The sequence below is a fragment of the Colletotrichum paranaense genome (genome assembly GCF_030867605.1).
Source record: "Colletotrichum paranaense strain IMI 384185 chromosome Unknown Scaffold_15.1, whole genome shotgun sequence".
NCBI lineage: Eukaryota > Fungi > Ascomycota > Sordariomycetes > Glomerellales > Glomerellaceae > Colletotrichum > Colletotrichum paranaense.
In genome coordinates this window covers 198,959-217,326 of record NW_026848973.1, presented here as the reverse complement: position 1 = coordinate 217,326, position 18,368 = coordinate 198,959, and the positions used below count along the sequence as shown (strand labels likewise).

Below are 18,368 nucleotides of genomic sequence, written 5' to 3'. Positions count from 1 at the left end.
GAAACTTGGGATGTAGATGTCTAAAGAAGGCTGTCCTAATGTGCCCAGAAGCTCCGGGGAGCTCCTCTTGCTATTGATATCTTGGCGTATGTATAACCATATGGTTGCACTTGCCCATCACCTCAATTGCCCTCTTTTACAAGTCTGAACTTGTCTAATGACCCAGGTATACAGCTACTCGCAAACCACCATTATATGGAGCCGTAGTCGTCTTGAACCCATTCTTAGGATCGTCCAGATGCTCAATCAGATCCTTGTAACCAGCTTGGCCAGAAATGATGTTGTCAATGACGATCAAAGCGCCGGGTTTGAGATGCGGCTTCACAAGAGCGAGTGTAGGCATCGCAAGCCGCGACCAGACTTGTCAAGTCATCAGCAAGTTGATTCATGCCATACATGGCGTATGCTAGCAGCCCAGCATGTAGCTTTCAGGGGGGGAAGCAAACTTACTGTCAAGTAATAAAAAGTCAATTTCCTCGGGCAGATCAGTCTTCAGCGTCTCTCGCAGGTCACCCTCTCTAAGTTGGATCCAGGATTCAACCTCAGGCCCCGCCCTGTTCCAGTGCTCTCGAGCTTTCCTGGCTTTGACAGGCTCGTTCTCTGTAGCGATCACTTTGCCATTGGCACCTTGTGCTGTTGCATTTTGTCCTACGGCGAGGGCAAGCCAGATAGTGCTGACGCCAAAAGAGGTCCCGGCCTCGACGACATGTCTTGCCCCCGTAGCGCGCAGGAGGAGGTAAACCAGAGCGCACTTGTCCGGCTCCAGGGCCACGAATCTTTCCAGCGCCACTGAAGCAGGTTGACTATCTGTGCTGACGTACGGGGGCTCATTGAGAGCCTGGGTATGAAGGTCCTTGAGAATAGCCAGTGTTGCAGGACTTGCCTGTAGTGAGGCTAGGTGCCTGTCCAAATCCTGAAGATCAGCCATGATAAAGAGTATAAATTGGTGATGATATTCGGGTACTCGAGTTCCGGGATGAGAAGAGCAATGCCGCAGCTCAAAATTCGTGCGGAGAGTTGGTTCTCTTTTTGCTCGCGCCTAGTCTGTGAGATGCATCCGCAATTCGCTCGGTTTGCTGCTGAAAAATTCTCTACTTGACTCCTCAGGAACAGCGACAGATGGAGAATACACCGATCTATTACTGAGGTAGATTGTCAGGCGACTAAAGGATGCGGGGTCGTCAGAGCGGCAGCCTTGACCGGAACCAACCGCGAGAGGAATCGGGTGCACATCGATTCGCCGTGTCTCCGCTATCGGACCGTGGATGGACCTCGGCCGCAGACGTGTACTATGGTCGACGACATTAACAACTGCCGACTGATCTTATCATACTACGCTAGCCTACATACCACATGGAATTGAAATCATGAGAATTGGTAAATGAATGAATTCCTTTTTCGACATGGTCAATCTTTGAAATGCGCCAGTCATCTTTCCACTCATTTGATATATTCATGGGGTGGTTGTAGGCGCCAGTTGAGACACCACTGCCGATCACATTTCTGTCAGTGGCAAGTATGATACTAATGAAGCTTGACCAAATATGTAAACCACGTTGTTCTTTCTAGCTTAGATCAGGCCAAATCCCGACGCTCGGGACTCGGGAATTAGGCAAGACAGTGGCCAAGACATTTGTTGCCCTGGCTGGAGACATCGGCTCGTAGATATCACATCATCCAGAGCAACCACAAGTAAGACAGATAGGACATTTAGACGATTTAACGGGAAAATACTAGAGTCACTTTTTCTTTTGTAAGGTGGACCATTGTAAAGGCGAGATAGCGCTACCAATCAAATGGCCAAAATTGGCTAATCTGACAGAGCCTAGAAGTCATCGGCGAAGGCTGGTCTAGGTACTATGAACAAGTTGAGAGAGCTAAGGAGATGATTTATTTGGATCTTGGTCGAGGGTTTCGAAAGAGAACCGCAATGCAGAGAACGAGATTCTGTTGTCAACGGGATACAAACTGCCCTGAAGCGGTGGCCCAAGACGAGGGATGGAATTACAGGGATTGTCAAATGCACTTCAATGCAGGTAGTTGAGCGTGGCTTCCAGCCAATGATTCAAACACCGTAGCCCGAGAACGTCCTGAGACACTTTCGTGCTACACCGAAATCAGTTACAGCCACGCAGCCATTAGACCGAATTCTACTGGGCGCCTTGCACAAGGGATGCCTTTGCCTATTTCCCACAGTCCTCTGTTCCATCCTTCATGAGACCTAAATCTGTGCCACTACATGACAGTGGAAACACCTCAAAACGTCAGCTGGACTTGGCCTTTCGTAGTCGTATACGATGGAAGATGGTAACCAATACGTAACGTCCTAGAAATGATGAATCTCACAAAAATTGGAAGTTGAACTGGCGCATTACAGTCCTGTCTCACCTCAAAGAAATCTGAAGTCATCGCCAAGAACGAGCAATGTGTCTATAAGGTCTACAGGGCGAATTGTGCAAGGTCCAAGACAGTGTCTATTTTCAGCAGCGAACGACCCGATACCAGAAGGCAGAGACATTGCATGGCTGGGCAGCTGGGGCCAGGCAGATACCCAGCAAGGCAGACCTCGGCGCCCCAAAAGGAGAAAAGAGACAACTTTTTGGCGTCTTTTTGGGATATAAAATCCCTAATGGTGTACGGTGATCAATGAATAGATTTCTAGCTTAGGATATAATAATGCCGCGTCTTCATCTCTCACTTTCTTCCACCATCCCTCGTTTTGTTGTATCACACGACCGCCTGCTTTCAGCCGATTACTCCGGACGAGCCACTCAACTCATCGAAACAAGCAAGGTAATCTACAGTCCTATTACTCTCGTCTTCTTATGTTTCCAGGATTTATTCCACTTCTTTCGCGAGTCTCACGTGCGCCATGTTCAAGTAGCTGACACGAAGAGACAGAAACATGTCCGCAACATTGCAACCCCAGCGCGCCACCAACACTTCCGGTCGCGAACACCACATAATCGACTGGGATATCGAGCTCCGTGACATAAGTCTTCATGATAATTGTGTTGTGGGAAGATTGTGCGCCCTGGCTGAGGAGCGATCCTGTCCGAAGGCAAGCTTGTTCGCAGCCTATGAAAGAAGCGGGCTGTGGGATGCTTGCGACCCCAAACACCGAGCTTGTCACATAGGCGAGCCCTGCTTGGTCACTGGCGAGAAATCCTGCGCCAGGATCCTCTACGTGGCTAAATATGAGCACGCCAATGGTACCTGCTTCTCTCGCGGGCCAGATCATGTGTTCTGTTCAACAACAGCAACATCCGATCTTGACCGGCAGTACTTATTCCCGAAATGTTCGGCATGCCTCATTCTGACTGAAGCCCGGAGTCTTGTTCTCATACACCGACGGATGCTTGACGAGTGTGTGGAAGATGAAGGGCTGTCAAGCACGGACATTGATTGCATCCGCACAAGTCTCTGTGGGTACATACGAGCTTACAATGTCAGGAGGAAACTGCACCTGGAGGAACTTCAAGAAGGAAGCCAAATGAAGCATGACTTGGAAATGGATTATGCCTGTGGTAATGAGGAGATTTCGAGTGTCCAGAGCCACGCTGCAGGACGAAAAGGGTGGTGGAAGTCAGTTGTCAAAAGAGCCATGAAAGCTATCATTCGCATTCTGTCTTGAATCTAGATTAATGCTAACTCATCACTGTTAGAGATTCTAATCGGCTTACTTAGTCTTTTCTGCATGTAATTATGAGAATCTTGGCATCACAACAGTTGTCTCTCAGGACATATCATGCCAAAACACCTAAGCAGCTATGTCTACCACAGAACATGGTTATCTCACATATACTGTATTCTAAGGGCATTCGCACATGACAGGTTCTAGATCTAGAGTTTGATGAACTAGCTGAAAGCACTAGTGGCTGTGAAAACTTCAAGAACGATTGACCATTTCGATTTGAGCGACATCAATATCATCTTTCAAAGTGTCAACAGTCTTGGGCTGACTGGTTCCTGGAGCTTCGTAGCGGCGGAACTTTCTTGCTGATAGTTGTTCGATGAACTGAAACTATTAGTGAGATGATTGCAGTGTGCCAAGTGTCCCGGATGAGAACTTAGTTCTTACCATGGCATTGATTTCTTCGAGAGTCCGTCCCTTGAACTCGGGAAGGAAGAAGAAGGCCCACAAAGCTGCAATGATGCAAGATGGAAACCAAATGTAGCCGTACCTCGGGCCCCAATTCAGGGCACTAGGGTTGATGAAGTAAGGCGTAGTAAAGGTTACAAGCCAGGCCAGCAGGTACCCACATGCCGAAGCAACCCCAAATGTGTAGCTGCGAAGTCTTTGTGACGGGGCTTCTCCGGCAACCATCCAGGAGTATGGTGCCACCATTCCCTGCAGGGCAGTCAGTCAATCGAAGCCGAAAGGTAAGTATCCACTCTGATTGTCCAAAACCTACGTTGAAAGCAGCCATGAAAATGCAAGACATTGCGACAAGAACCTTCCCCGCATTAATCGTATGTGGTTGCTTGTCGTATGTTACAGCCATGATGAGTTGCAAGCAGCCACAAATGACAAGACCGTTGATGAGCATAAGCCGGCGACGGCCATAGCGAACTACGATGAAAGCATTGGCAAGAATTGCCAAGAGACCAGCCGTAGACAGAACATTTGTCATAGCGAAGGGGTGTTCGACTTGTGCAACAGAGAAGAAGTATGCTTTATACGCTGTATAGCTTGAGTGAGTTCACGAAACTGACGTGAAATGAATTCGGAACTTACCAATGATGAACATGGATCCTGATGCGGCCTGCAGAGATACGGCGCCGATGGAGATCATGGAGCGTCTTCGGTCTATTCGATCTTTGAACATGTCCCAAAAGGTGACGGTCTTTGTTAACTCGATATGTTCTTGGATGGATGTTTGAATTTCTTCAACTTCATCGTCAATGTTTGCATCAGTAGGTCTGAGCCACCCAAGAGCTTTGCGACCCTCATCTACACGGCCATCTAGAATCAGCCAGCGCGGTGACTCGGGTATGAAGAAAAGACCGATGGCTAAGAGGACCGGTATCACGTAAATTGTAGCCAGAGGTATCAAGTAAGCTGATCTATCAGGGCGCTGGGCGGTTGCCCAGTCAATGATAGTGCCGAGGAGAGTTCCCTGCGGTACGGTTAGCCATTCCAGGCCTGCTAAATAGCATGAGTTCCAGCAGTTGAATACTCACAATCGTTACACAGAACTGGAAGATAGTAAGGAATAGCCCGCGGTATTTTGCCGGACTGCTCTCTTGTAAGTAAAGTTGAGAGAAGGTCATGAAACCTCCATTGCCTAGCCCGATGAGCAAGCGACCGAAATAGAGTGGACCGATGTGTGATGTGGTCATCATGAGAATATTGGCTACAATGCATAGAAGGGAAGAGAGCCACAGGCACATCTTCCTTCCCAATTTGGTTGCGATTACTCCAGCAAGCACCGAGCTAAGAAATGCTCCAAGTGTCATTAAAGAAGATATGAGCTGTTGTCGGGTGGTGGAGATATTCCACCCGATGGCCGTGTTTCGGTCTTCATAGCCATAGACCTTGGAGCAACAGGTCAGTTCCAATAGCATTTATTCAAGACAAAGGATGTATCGAAGGAGGTCGTCGGAACATGAGAAATTGGGAGAAAGAAGCCAACCTCGAGGAAGCCAGGCATCGCCTGTAGACCGCCAATGATTCCAAAGTCTAGTCCGTACTGGAATGGAGACAATGCGATCATACCGCACGCCATAAAGCACCAAAAGTGAGCCCGAATACCATCAGCAGCCATTTTGGGCATGTTTCGCTTGGCTCAGCTTCAGTAGGAGACCACCGCTGCTTTGAATGTTGCATCTTCTATTCCAAAGTCTGAAAGAGGGGCTACCCAAAGTTTCTATAGGCTTCGTACATAGAGGTTCGTCTCGAACTTCTGAGATCGGCAGTTCTGAAAGCGAACTTGGCGCGGGTGATTATGAGAAGATGACATGAGGTTGTACGCATGTGGGGAGGGCGAACACTAGTTTGAATTTGGAGCTGTCAAATTCTTGGTGCAGCGAATGGGAAGCAGTTCGTAATTCAAAGAGGAAAAGCCTGGTTGAATCGAAACGACTGGGATTGTTCTCAAGAGGCTTGAAGTCTGCGCAATGTCCCAATGATCGGCCGGGAGATCATAACCGTTGCCGCTGCACCTGGCGGATGTGGGGTAGTAAATACCTCGAAGACGTGGGGTATCTGATACCTGAGAATGGCAACCCCACGGCAGATGTGTCAGGATAAACTGTATCCTTCGGCAGATGTTGGGTCCTGTGTTTTCCTTCTTCTGTAAATTCCCGTTTCCTCTTTTGAGGTAGTCATATTTGTTTTCTTCAAAGGCTTTTCGAGCTAACACCACAAAATCCGGCTCCGCTGATTGGATTGGGAACCACCATGGCAACGCCAGAAACGAAGACAGGAGTCAAAGTCATTGTTGTTGGCGCCGGCTTCGGGGGACTGACAACTGCAATTGAGTGCCATCGACAAGGTCACGACGTTAAGGTTTATGAATCATTCCCTGAGCTAAAACAATTGGGGGACATCATATCTTTTGGTGCGAATGCTGGCCGCATCTTTCACCGATGGTCCAATGGAGCCGTCGTCTCCAAGTTGAAACCGCTTTGCATCGATCTACATGAATACGGCTTCCGAATTCACAAGTGGGACACTGGTGAAGTTGTTCTCACTCAGAAAAGACCGCCTGCAGATCCCGAAGCACCTGTCCTCAATGGCCACAGAGGAGAACTGCACGAGGTCATCTACAATTATGCGAAGGATGAACTAGCGATTCCAATACATCTTGGCCAACCGGTCACTGACTATTTTGAGGACCAAGATGCTGCAGGTATCCAGCTTCAAGACGGAAGCAAGGTGAGCAATATCTCCGTTTCGTCAGATATTGATGCGGTAGCATCGCGACATTGTACTGATATGTGTACTTCTACAGGTTTCAGCTGACGTCGTCATTGCTGCGGATGGGGTCCGATCCAAAGCGAGGGAACTAGTTCTTGGCCACAAAGATAAGCCACAAAGCAGCGGATATGCGATATGGAGGGCATGGTAAGCTTGGTGTTACTTTGCCGGGGTTTGAGGGTGTCTCTAATTCTGAGAGGTCGTAGGTTCTCCGCCGACGCCTTACTGGCAGATCCTCGCACCAGACAATTCTGTGAGAATGGCGATACCTTCAATGGCTGGATAGGCCCAGACGCCCATTTCCTGTTCTCTACTCTGAAAGGAGGTCGAGACTGCTCTTGGGTACTAACACACAAAGACGAATACGACATCGATGAATCATGGTCCTTTCCCGGTAAGATCGAGGATGTTTGCCGCGCACTCGAGGGTTGGGACCCCATGTGCCGAGTAATCGTCGAGAAAACTCCATCACTAGTGGATTGGAAGCTCATGTATCGCGATGCACTTCCTAATTGGGTCAGCGGAGGCGGACGAATTGCCTTACTAGGAGACGCCGTTCATCCATTCTTGCCAACAAGTACCCAAGGCGCGACTCAAGCCATGGAAGACGGCGTTACTATAGCAGTATGCCTGAAACGTGCGGGCAAGAAAGACATTCGTACAGCGCTCAATTCTTACCAAGGAATCCGGTAAGATAGAATCCTTTGCCCTTCAGCAATTATTGACCCGGTATTCTAATACCCAACATAGATACGATCGTGTGAGGGCGGTGCAGAAGACTGGAGTCTCCACTCGTGAGATGTGGCACAAGACAGACTGGGAAAAAGTGAAGGAGGATCCAACAACAATTGCTTTGCCAAGAGAAGACTGGATACTCGAGTTTGATGCGGAAAAGCATGCGGAAGAGACGTACGAGCGTGTCGCTACCCCTTCCCTTTAAGTATAGTATGGCTTAGATAGGATGATAGGAACAAGTGAGTGCGATAAACGCGTTCTAGACCATGTCGAAGCCAGACTGCCTGATTTAGTGCTACTTGTTTTCAAAATTCTATCAAGCCGCATCAGCCTCAAGTTCGCTGTTCATTGAATGCTTCACCTTGCTACAATGATCGGTGGGTTTCTTCTTGCAACCAGTTCTCAGGTTCCTGAGTGAGATCATTTCTGTGCTGTTGTAAGTGGGTACAATGCAGTCCACCTCCAAGATTGAATCGTCGAAGACCTGATCGATGGCTCGGGTTAACGGAAACGCGGGAAGTTGTCCTCGAAGACGCCGCAGTCAGCAAGATGCATGCTACTTGAGTCCCACAATGAGTGGATACAGTGGAACTTTGGTGGAGAGATTAACCAGTCGCTCTGCTCGCCGTAAAAGGTAAATAGCTGATTGTCTAGTCCAACGGCCTTAGAGCAACAGGCTTGGCGAGGTGAAAGTAACAAGAAACGTAAGATTTCGGTTTCTTCGCTCTTTAGAATTTGGGGTGGGTTTACTCAGGGTGGATGAGCTACTGTTCCACATCGTGCCTGCAGACTCCAGTCGCCAGCGTCCAACACAGCACTTCCAACAGAGACCCGGATCCTTTGCCGAATCGGCTGCATCTGTGCGTAAACAAGGTTTAGATCCCAACAAGACAAGGTGTTCGCCTGCAAAGAATCGATTAGTGAATGCTATGTAAGATGGCAAGGGGGAGGTGCCCGTGGATCTTCTCCAGCATCGCTCTCTTCTCGATCCTGTCTCGGCGCTAGTAAACTGCCCGTGTTGGACTACCCTTGTCACGAGAAACGGGGCATAGCGTGATCTTATCTTGCAGGCGGCTCGGTTTGGATAGTTATCCCCGGCTATGAAACTCGAATATCTCAGCTTTTAGTTCTCCACGCTCCCACACTACTTCACCAAGAGGAAGCTCAGCAGGCCAGTAATGCAATAAAACATCAGGAAGGTGAACGAGTAGTGGAACGACGGAGCGCCGCCCCCTTGCGTCGTCAGTACATAGTTTTGATTTGTGTGGCAGAATCCCACCGCATATCTAGACCCTTCCTCTACCCAATGTAAATGCTGCGTCTATGAAGTTTCCGGTTAACCGCCATCCTGCCTAAAGAATCCATTGACGCGGGTTCTCTCACGACACAGAGTTCCTGGTGGTCCATAACAATGTTAATACCCATCCACTGATTGATCCAATTCTCAACATCCCGCTCGCATGTGCTCAAAGTCGTCCCCAAATTACGCAAGATTGTTTGCTCTTCGCATACATTAGAAAGGCAAGACAAATTACATTTCTTCGCTCCTCAAATATCCTACATATCATGGCAGGGGTAGCAAAGGAGGCCGTTGTGGTGAGTAAAGCTTCCATTTTTCTATTCAAGCACAGGTAGTCAAACACCGCTGGCATTCTCAGTCAATCATACTAAAGTGAAGCTATCTAGCCTATCGAGGCCGTTCTCCTGGGAATGGCCATTGTCCTTGTCTTCGCACGCTTATGGCTTCGTCTGGTGCGACAGCATCAGAAGCTGACTATAAGCGATTGGATTCTAATAATTTCATTGCTTGATGCTTCCGCGCTGTTCGCGACCGATACTATGGCGTACAACCTCGGCGGAATGGACGAATACGATACCGACGCCCCCGAGGCTCCCATTGACAAGCAGATCTTGTTGATGAAAGTCACATTTGCCGGAAACTACTTTTACGACACTGGAATATACTTCCCTAAAATTGCGTTGCTCGCCTTCTACTTCAAGCTGATTCCGCCGACAATGCCGATTCTTCGGAAGGCGCTCTACGGCGTGAGCGCCCTGACGATTTCTTTCGCAGTGACAACTTTCTTTCTGGATACATTCTGGTGTGGTCCTGACGTCTCTATCAACTGGGATATAGAGGGAAACTGCAGTACTTATGACTCGAAAGATGTTTTCCGTATCGATTGGGCCATGAACTTTGTGACAGATGTGTTAAGTACGCTAGGTGTCTCATCCGCGCTATCAAAGCTTGCCGACTGACTAGGAAACAGTTTTCACCATTCCATTCCCGCTACTATTCGGCCTACAACTCAGCGGCAGATACATCATTGGACTCGCCGCCACATTTTCGACGGGCATCATTACGATAGGGGCCAGCATTGGAAGATTCGCTACTGTGGAAGCCATCAACGCATGGACGAACGTCTGTAAGTTCCCGAACTATGGTATGCAACATCTAGATCATAGCATGATTCTGAACGAGTTCCAGATGTGCTCTCAATGACCGAAATCGCCGCTGCAATCATTGTCGTGTCTCTTCCTGCCTTGAAGTCACTTCTTCATCGCCGAGGGCTGGCTACCTCAAAGTATGGGACCGGGCAGACAGGGTCAGTAGGGCGGGCATTTGACAAACAACCAACGAATTTCAGTCGCAGTCACATCAAGCTGTCCTCGGGAAGGGAGCCGTATGTGGCAACAGCGAGAGCAATTTCTGAGGAGGAGTCAGGGAGCGAGGTGGAGCTGAACAATCTCGAGGGATCGAATATGATCTACAAATCCGCTCAAGTGAGCGTGACATATCAACGTCGTGAGGATGTGAGCAGGGATTCGAGTCGCCCGGTGTTCGGTTAGTAGAGACCGGGCAGAAGCAAGCACGGGGATAGAGAAACGATTTAGATGGGCCCTTTTTGTGAATAACCAACTGGCGCCTCCGGGCCTGACGGAGGACGACCGAGGAGCCAATCATCTTTGGCAGGATTCAACCACATTTCTGCGCATTTGCGGCGTGGACGCACGAATAAATTGTAATGCAACACAGAAGAACCCGGGGACACGAGCCGAAAGAGAGCAGGACAGCAGAGACAATAGACCGAGAAAGAAGGAAAAATAAAGGGTCCTGGGCTGTTTCACGCATCAAAATCTGCAGAATTTGCAACCTCGCTTCAATCCCCTTGTCGATGCTACAACATTGCTGCTTCCAACCGTCAGAGATGCAATTGAATCCACACGAAATGTTACGCCCTTTACGACTGAGATCTTGGTGATCCTACGGTTGGGGCAATTCGGTTCATACCCGGACCAATAGACAGCCGATTCTTTACTTGTGGCCCTCTTGGAGACTACCCTGGCTTGTAGCATGCGCGGACGTGTCGCTCCCGTAGGCCTCTTTATTAATGTCGATGTCTCACTCCAAATCGTACAACATGTTGACGCCAGAGCCTGCTTCTCCCGATTCATTGTAGTTTCCTGTGCTTTGCAATTAGTTTACTTGAGCTATCCGACGAAATGGCGTACTTCATAGACGGAAAGGATTGCATGGTAAGTCCCTATAGCTTTGATTCTTACTAGCGCTACCAATTTAGTAAGACCATTCTAATACTTGAATTCAGATATCCGAATGGATTCTACTAGCAGTTTCCTATGTATTCGTCGGTCTCCGGATTTACGCTCGCCTCTTCAGGTTACGAGAGAAGCTGGCCTGGTCTGACATTCTCCTCGTCCTCTCTGCTATCAACGCTCTCGCATTAATCATATGTGACACTCTGACCTTCCAACTCGGCGTCATGGATCACTGGGAGTCTTCCGTCGCTCTTTCCAAGGTACGCCTCCAGCCATAAAGACTGTCCTGTCGTCGCTGACTCATAGCAAAAAGATCTCCTTCGCATCAAACTACTTCTACGATGTCGGAATGGGCATCCCCAAAATGAGCATGCTGGCATTCTACTGGGCCTACTTTCCCTCAACTACCAGCCCGGCAATGCGCAAGGCACTTTGGGGTATCACTGCTTTCGTCTGCCTTTCGTACATGGCTATACTTTGGGACGACACATTCTTTTGTGGAAAGGACGTTTCGGTGCAGTGGTCACAGGAAGATGGCGCATGCAGTGTCTTTTACGCCCCAGAGCCCTTCATCCTCAACTTCACCCTCAACCTCGCCTGCTACCTTTGCGGTATGATCAGCTCTCTAACGCTCTAATGCTTATTGCCAGACTCTTCAATGGCTCTTCAAAAACGCATGCTAACAGTAATATCTCTAGTCTATGTTCTCCCTTTGACTCTGTTGATTCAAGGTGTTCTCGAGAGATCCACTGGCCTGACTCTTACTTTTGCTCTTGGTACTTTAACCATCATGACAACCATTGTACGCTTCATTACCCTGAAAGTTGGCACTGGCCAGGAGAATTTGGTTTGTAAGTATAGTACACCTGTGCCCATTTACAATATCGTGTTCTGACACGAGCTCCACAGATCCTCTGAGCATTCTGGAAATGACTCTTGCGATGACCGTTGTGGCCCTTCCGGGTTTGAAGCCTTTTCTCGACCGCCAATCTACGAAGTCTTCAGTCGAAACAGTTCATGTCGATCACGAGAGCAAGAACTTTTCGTCATGAGTGCATACGTCCACGAATGGTTGTCAACATCTCGTGATGCCATTGACGCGGCGTGTACTGGCTACATGATGTCTGTGTATCATACATGTAACCAAGGGAAAGGGAGGCCCCCATCTCCTAAAGATAAAGCCGTTTTGTAAACTAATGCGTATAATTTTATTTCACACCTCAAGTAATTATGTTTTTCTGACTACTCAGGTGACTGCATTTTGCCCAGACTTTGCGGGCCTGAAAGGCACTCGCGAGGATCGAATTTTCGAAGTTCAGATCTCCGGAGTCCGGAAATATCACATGGCCAGACTCCTAGTTCTTAAGTTCAACTGTTGAACTCAGGTCGCCGTACCCAAGCAATCCTACACTTTGACCGAATTCAATCAAATCATTACTCACTAAATAGCAAGCCTACAGAGAATACCTTCGCAACAGCATTGTCATGTTCCGATGATGTCCACTAAGATTAATAGACCGACAATCGACGGCGAAGAATGATTGATTGAAACTATGTTTGCGCCTCAGGTTAGAGCTCAGGGTGTCATGCCGCCAGTATGCAAATTCAACAGCGTCGTACTTCCTTGATTGTGCCAAGACGTGCTCGTTTATATGGCGCGTCAACGCGTATGCTCCCCTTGTTTCAACCGCGAGGATGCTTGGCCTCATTCAATCAATCTACTCTGCTGTAACCTTTATCAGAAGAGCTTAGGAATCGATAAGTAAACATGTGGTGAAAGATGGTTTGCTGAAAGTCATGTAGACTACGAGTTGTATCGCTCTGAGTGCGCATGTGTCTGATGACAAACTTTACGTGTACGGATGTCTTGTAACCTTCCCGGAACTCACGCACCAATAGAGTTGCCTGCCAATGGCTCAAATATGCTGTGGATATCATCACAAAAGGCTTATCTACTTCTGTAATGCCCCGATCTGTTAGATGGGTTGTGGTCCGGGCTCTCGACTCCCATCCTAAGATGTTCCACAGGGGCAAATTTTGGATTGAGGCCTGGCGTTTCTAACAAGAAAGCTGAAGTTGCATTGACCTCACGAATGCAAGCTAAGAGTCGGTCCAAACACCGCAAACTCCTTTCTCAATTTGAAGCTCTAGTTGTTCTGGGCAGTCGCGCCAAGCGTGGCAGTGCCCAGAGTCTTGGCAGCACGCTGGGTAACGATCGTCTCACCTCCCCGATGTCCGGCCCCGGGAACACCCCTCCGACAGGCGACCGGTGGTGATCTTGTCCGGTTCTTCTGTACGGCAACCGCATCTTGGCACGTTTCGAAACGGGTCTCCTTCGATTTTCCACGTGTGATGTGACATTTTAGATTAAGGTATTGATGAACGGGTTTCCAGATTAATTACGTTCAGGTTGTTTGGAGAGTGAGGAATGTTGTACAGGTTTCCATATTCTACCAATAGGTACTACGTAGTACACTATACAACAGTGCCGTCATTCAGCTTTGACAGGTCAAGATCATGTATGCCAATCAGTGGGCCTACCTATTGCTATGCTGCGCGGGCTGTGGAGGACATGCGGGATCCCCTCAATGGCCAAGACCTCCTTAATTCAGCTATCTGTCTTACTGTGAGAATTGACTTGGAATGATAATGGCTCTTTACTTCTCGGTCATACCACTGGGTATCTCAAAGTCGAGTATAAAACTACCAAAAAGTCGGCTTCGAGAATAGCCTGGAAGAGGTTTCAGCACCAGCCTTCAGTAGCAACTCCTGTGTTATCCACACTCCTTGATCAACAATTAACTTCTTACCTCAGTCACTATGCGCACCGAAGCAATCAAGTTCTTCGCGGCTCTGGCAGTCGTCTTTCCCACAGTCTCTGCCTGCGTGGGCAAGGACGCTCTTCCTACCGCGACAGAGACAATCAGCAATACTGAGCCTATCGAGGTGGCCGCTGGCGAGTCATACGATGGAAAGATGGCCCGCTTCGACAGAGGATCAGGTGCTTGCAAGGCCCAGACTGAAGGTGGTCAGAAGGACACTGTCTTCCTCCTTCGCAAGGGTGCGACTCTGAAGAACGCCATCATCGGAAAGGACCAGATGGAGGGCGTCTATTGCATTGGTGGCGGTTGCACTATCGAGAACGTGTGGTTCGAGGACGTCTGCGAGGATGCCATCTCAATGTAAGTTAAACTATTGTCCCATCAGAGTTCTATCAAGAAGTCTGTGTATCGAAACTAACCTCGACTTCAGTAAGGAGGATGAGGCCGGCACCGAGACTCGCATCATTGGCGGCGGTGCCTACAAGGCCGCAGATAAGGTCGTTCAACACAACGGCTGCGGAAGTGTCAGCGTAAGTAGACGGCGCTCGAGTTGTGACATTCATATGTGCCAGTTGCTCACGAGAATGGCAGATTTCAAACTTTTACGCCTCGGACTACGGAAAGGTCTACAGAGCCTGCGGCACGGTGAGCTTTTTTAGAACAAACGCCCTTTACAACCTAACACAATCGACTTACAACTATATAGTGCGATGCTTGCAAGCGTACCGTCACCATCGAGGGAGTCTCTGCTTATGGCGGCGGCGAAGTTGCGGGCATCAACGAAGAGACTGGCGATGAAGCGACTCTCGTCAATGTCTGCACTGATGCTAAGACGCCATGCCAATTATACAACGGCCCCGGCGAAAAGTCTGGCTCTTGTTGATTTCATGTCTACTCAAGACCTAACCCAAGCTTGTGGGATTGGAGCAGAGCTATGATGATCGATCAGTTTTCATGATACCATGCATCCGCCGCCCTTCAAGATGAACCAGCCAAGGGAAATTCGTGTATATACTTCTTTAAAGCACACTTATTGGGCTTCTCAAGTTTATATTGCTGTCTTTTACAAGGGGTCATCACTCAGTCTTTCTAACTTACCTAGATAAGTATGGCAAGTGTCGAAGAAGATGGCAATCCGAGGGCCGAAAACTGTAATCCTTCGTGGTGCTAGCTTTGAACAACTGCTCACCGTTGATCATTGCGAATATGGACAGCCTCACGATGCACAAGCTAAGATTGATATGATAATCGTTTGATTAAAGTTCTTCTGGTGACATGACAAAAGGAACTGTGTAGTCATTATATCCATCCTTCCAAGTACGCCAAAACGCAAGATCCTAGGTATCATATTCTATGCCCAAGTTTATAAGAAGAAAATTCCCGTGGTAAGCACCAAACTCCATGCTATGCAGTTGTAAATGTTCGTGCCAGAACCTAAGGCCGCCACGCCCGAATCATCATTGCTCTTGCCTGAAGAAGAATTGCTCGAGCCACCCGACGACGACCCAGGGGTGGAAGTAGTCGCCGTACCAACCCCCTGAGACGAAGTCGCGAGCCCGCCACACGCAGTGCTATCGGGCTCTGCGCTACCTACCTTGGCGCCCACGTTGGCGACCACGGCCTCCGTATCGCGGACGGGGATGCTTGCTTTACCGTCGCTACCAACCTTGACGGTGATCTCGTCGCTAGACACCTGGCTAAGCTTTCCGTCGTTGCCCTGCTCGAAGCTGAGGCCATTCCACGTTGTCCCGCTCGTCGCGTCGGCTCCGTCGCCGGTCAGATACGCCAGGTGGAGCGTCTCGCCGGCGAGGGAAGAGGGCAGGGTAACGTCGACGGTGATGCTGCCCTTATTGGCGTCAGAGACGTTGGCAACCTTGCCGTTAAGCAGGACGAGGGAGGCAAGAGAGTCGCCTTGGTACACCGACCAGGCTTTGATGTAGTCATTGTAGCCTGAGGGATAGTCCGTAATCTCAGCCTGGGCAACGCGAGCGGTGCAGGAGCGGCCAATAGTCTGGGCAAAGGCGGCCATGCCGTAGTAGAGCGGCCGGACAAAGCGGTCGCGTCCGAACATGGCTGTCGGCTGCCAGGCGCTAGCATTACTATCATACGTCATGTGGAACTGAACAGACGAGATGTTGATCGTTGTGGCGTAGAGGAGGAAGTTGAGAGTCCATAAAGCGGCGGCGAATGTGTTGCTGAGTCCCTCTACACCGAGCGGTCCGACGACGGACATCTCTCGCAGCGCAAAAGGATGCGTAGTCTTTTCGGCTTGTGTGATTTGAGCCTCAATCGCCGAGTCGAATTGCGCCTTTGTCGTTTCAAAACGCAGCATGTAATCGAGAGTCAAGGGATACGGGAAAGACCCGACGAAGTAGTAGTAGTTGTGCTGGTTCCAACTCGTGACGAAGCCAACATCAGAGTTATTAGCCTTATCGTCAATGCCGTTCTCGACAAGATCCTTGATCTCGAAGCCCGTGCCAGCTACCCAGGCGGTCGAAGCAGACGCCTCGAAGAAGTCACTGTGCAGTCCGCGAGGTTCGAGGACTTCTTCCCATACAGCATTGGCACGCTCCCGCCATTCCTTCGTGTACTCCGTACCAGACCAAGTCGCCTTCTTGCGGAAACCGTTGTCGCCATAAAGGTCTGGCTCGTTGCCAAATTCGAAGGACATGATGTTGAGGTTGGTGCACCGGTCGATAATCTGAGACGCCATAGTTGTAAGCCTCTCGAGATAGTCGGACTCTGCGTAGCCCAGATTGAGACCCCATGTAATGGGCGTGCCTTTGGGCAGACGGTTTGCGATCTCCATAAAGCGGGGGCCGACAATGAAGTTATCTGCAGGGACATTCCCCGGCGCGGTAGGGCGGGGATTTGGCTTGATAAGCCATTCATCTTGTGAGTCGTTGTAGACGAGGTAGTCTTGAGTGTTTCCTCCCAATCGCATGTGAGGTGGACGACCGGTAAAGTTCGCTAGGTTATCGAGGAGATTAAGGGTTAGGTCGTTTGGTGTTTCGTCGCCCATAAAGTAAAAGAGGTGGTCGAGCTCGATGCCGAAGCCGGCGAATGATGGGTCAATTGCTGCCGAGACATTACTGGGGACTGATTCGGAGAGCGTTAATGACAAGACGTTGTCAGCAGCGAGAGCGGCAGATATGAGGCCGCAGCCGACGAGAATGCGACTCTGTAACGGCGCCATATTAGAATAACGACCGGAGAGGGAAGTGGCCTGGATTAGGTTGCGGGTGGCTTGCTCGGTTGCTATGAAGGCCTAAACCATCGTGAGAACTCGACGACGTAGCGGGACACCCAAAAGACTTTAAAGACAATTAGAAACAAGACCGAGACAGGCGGTCTCTCCAACGTCGGTCTACCCCATCGATTTCATCATTGTAGTGGATCAAAGCCGGAGCTTTTGCGCCCTCGTGCGGCGTTGTCTGTTCAAACCCTTGCTGGTACCAAGAGTCGAAGAGACGTTTGCTCCAGTCTGACGCGTACCACCAGCTTGGAGTGCTTGGGAGCGGTGGGAGCTTGGTGAAAAAAACACACTAGAATTCTGAAGGATGGGCGGCCCAAAGTCACATAACCCAGTTTTCTCGAACCGCAGTAGCAGATCTGTTTGGGACGCTTCACCGAGGCCATTGGAGAGCCAGAGAAGCCTAGACCACACGCCACAAGAAATGCCATGCCTCTTTAGGCGCCACGATGCCGTTGTACCGTGATTGCGACAGCCCGTTGGTGGGTTAATGACATCAGTCCGGGTTGCACACCTTGTAGCACCCTGTCCGGTTCGGTGGGCCAAGCGTTGGCAGATTTGGCTTAACTGTGGCACTTGACCGATGTGTTGCGTTTCCCCCGCGCGAGAAACGTGCGTTTGGCCTGGGTCAACAGGGGTGGAGGTGAGAGACGGGTGATGTCAAACAGACGTTGGTCGTGCAGAGTCTGCGGAATTGTCAAGGAACCTGGAAGAGTCAAAGATAATACAGGGATAACAGCAGTTGTTTCGCATTCCCTCCAACCGGTTGCGGTTAGAAGACGTGATAACGCCGCAGCAAGCCACAGCTGCCACACCCTCTCACCACGATCCAGCCATCCATCTCGACGTTACTCGGAGAGACTGGATGGAAATGAGGATAGCGTGAATGCAGCATAGAGTTCACGGAGAATTTGACCTTCCCATTGTCGCTTGCCATCCCGCTCAATTGCCACAGCCCGTCGGTTCGGTTTCTCAAGCTGACAATCTCACCTCTCCCGTTTCCTGCAGGAACAATGGAACGGAAAATGTCGATTACTGTCGATCGTTTTGTTCTCCAAAACGAAATTAGAAACACTTC

The 18,368-nt window shown here is 49.5% G+C and overlaps 8 protein-coding genes across 8 annotated transcripts; 5 read left to right on the top strand and 3 right to left on the bottom strand.

Annotated features, from left to right (window-relative positions):
• Positions 1-154: 154 nt before the first annotated feature.
• On the bottom strand, positions 155-928 carry CPAR01_14270 (uncharacterized protein; the record flags this gene model as incomplete). Its single annotated transcript, XM_060498521.1, has 2 exons — positions 155-360; positions 451-928. 2 exons carry the CDS (start codon positions 926-928, stop codon positions 155-157), a joined length of 684 nt encoding a protein of 227 aa, XP_060342582.1.
• A 1,977-nt stretch (positions 929-2,905) lies between these two features.
• CPAR01_14269 (uncharacterized protein) lies at positions 2,906-3,634 on the top strand (the record flags this gene model as incomplete). Its single annotated transcript, XM_060498520.1, has 1 exon — positions 2,906-3,634. The coding sequence occupies one exon, from the start codon at positions 2,906-2,908 to the stop codon at positions 3,632-3,634; it is 729 nt and encodes a 242-aa protein (XP_060342581.1).
• A 255-nt stretch (positions 3,635-3,889) lies between these two features.
• On the bottom strand, positions 3,890-5,768 carry CPAR01_14268 (uncharacterized protein; the record flags this gene model as incomplete). Its single annotated transcript, XM_060498519.1, has 6 exons — positions 3,890-4,018; positions 4,082-4,351; positions 4,416-4,684; positions 4,739-5,120; positions 5,185-5,538; positions 5,637-5,768. The coding sequence occupies 6 exons, from the start codon at positions 5,766-5,768 to the stop codon at positions 3,890-3,892; spliced, it is 1,536 nt and encodes a 511-aa protein (XP_060342580.1).
• Positions 5,769-6,403: 635 nt separating this feature from the next.
• On the top strand, positions 6,404-7,862 carry CPAR01_14267 (uncharacterized protein; the record flags this gene model as incomplete). The annotated part of the gene is made up of 5 exons (XM_060498518.1): positions 6,404-6,880; positions 6,957-7,069; positions 7,129-7,175; positions 7,281-7,611; positions 7,673-7,862. 5 exons carry the CDS (start codon positions 6,404-6,406, stop codon positions 7,860-7,862), a joined length of 1,158 nt encoding a protein of 385 aa, XP_060342579.1.
• A 1,361-nt stretch (positions 7,863-9,223) lies between these two features.
• Positions 9,224-10,507, top strand: CPAR01_14266 (archaeal flagellin N-terminal-like domain-containing protein; the record flags this gene model as incomplete). Its single annotated transcript, XM_060498517.1, has 4 exons — positions 9,224-9,253; positions 9,344-9,872; positions 9,928-10,083; positions 10,146-10,507. The coding sequence occupies 4 exons, from the start codon at positions 9,224-9,226 to the stop codon at positions 10,505-10,507; spliced, it is 1,077 nt and encodes a 358-aa protein (XP_060342578.1).
• Positions 10,508-11,161: 654 nt separating this feature from the next.
• Positions 11,162-12,267, top strand: CPAR01_14265 (uncharacterized protein; the record flags this gene model as incomplete). The annotated part of the gene is made up of 5 exons (XM_060498516.1): positions 11,162-11,194; positions 11,266-11,475; positions 11,529-11,826; positions 11,914-12,066; positions 12,125-12,267. The coding sequence occupies 5 exons, from the start codon at positions 11,162-11,164 to the stop codon at positions 12,265-12,267; spliced, it is 837 nt and encodes a 278-aa protein (XP_060342577.1).
• Positions 12,268-14,035: 1,768 nt separating this feature from the next.
• CPAR01_14264 (polysaccharide lyase family 3) lies at positions 14,036-14,920 on the top strand (the record flags this gene model as incomplete). Its single annotated transcript, XM_060498515.1, has 4 exons — positions 14,036-14,397; positions 14,468-14,567; positions 14,629-14,682; positions 14,744-14,920. 4 exons carry the CDS (start codon positions 14,036-14,038, stop codon positions 14,918-14,920), a joined length of 693 nt encoding a protein of 230 aa, XP_060342576.1.
• Positions 14,921-15,400: 480 nt separating this feature from the next.
• On the bottom strand, positions 15,401-17,233 carry CPAR01_14263 (glycoside hydrolase family 79 protein; the record flags this gene model as incomplete). The annotated part of the gene is made up of 1 exon (XM_060498514.1): positions 15,401-17,233. One exon carries the CDS (start codon positions 17,231-17,233, stop codon positions 15,401-15,403), a length of 1,833 nt encoding a protein of 610 aa, XP_060342575.1.
• Between the last annotated feature and the right edge of the window lie 1,135 nt (positions 17,234-18,368).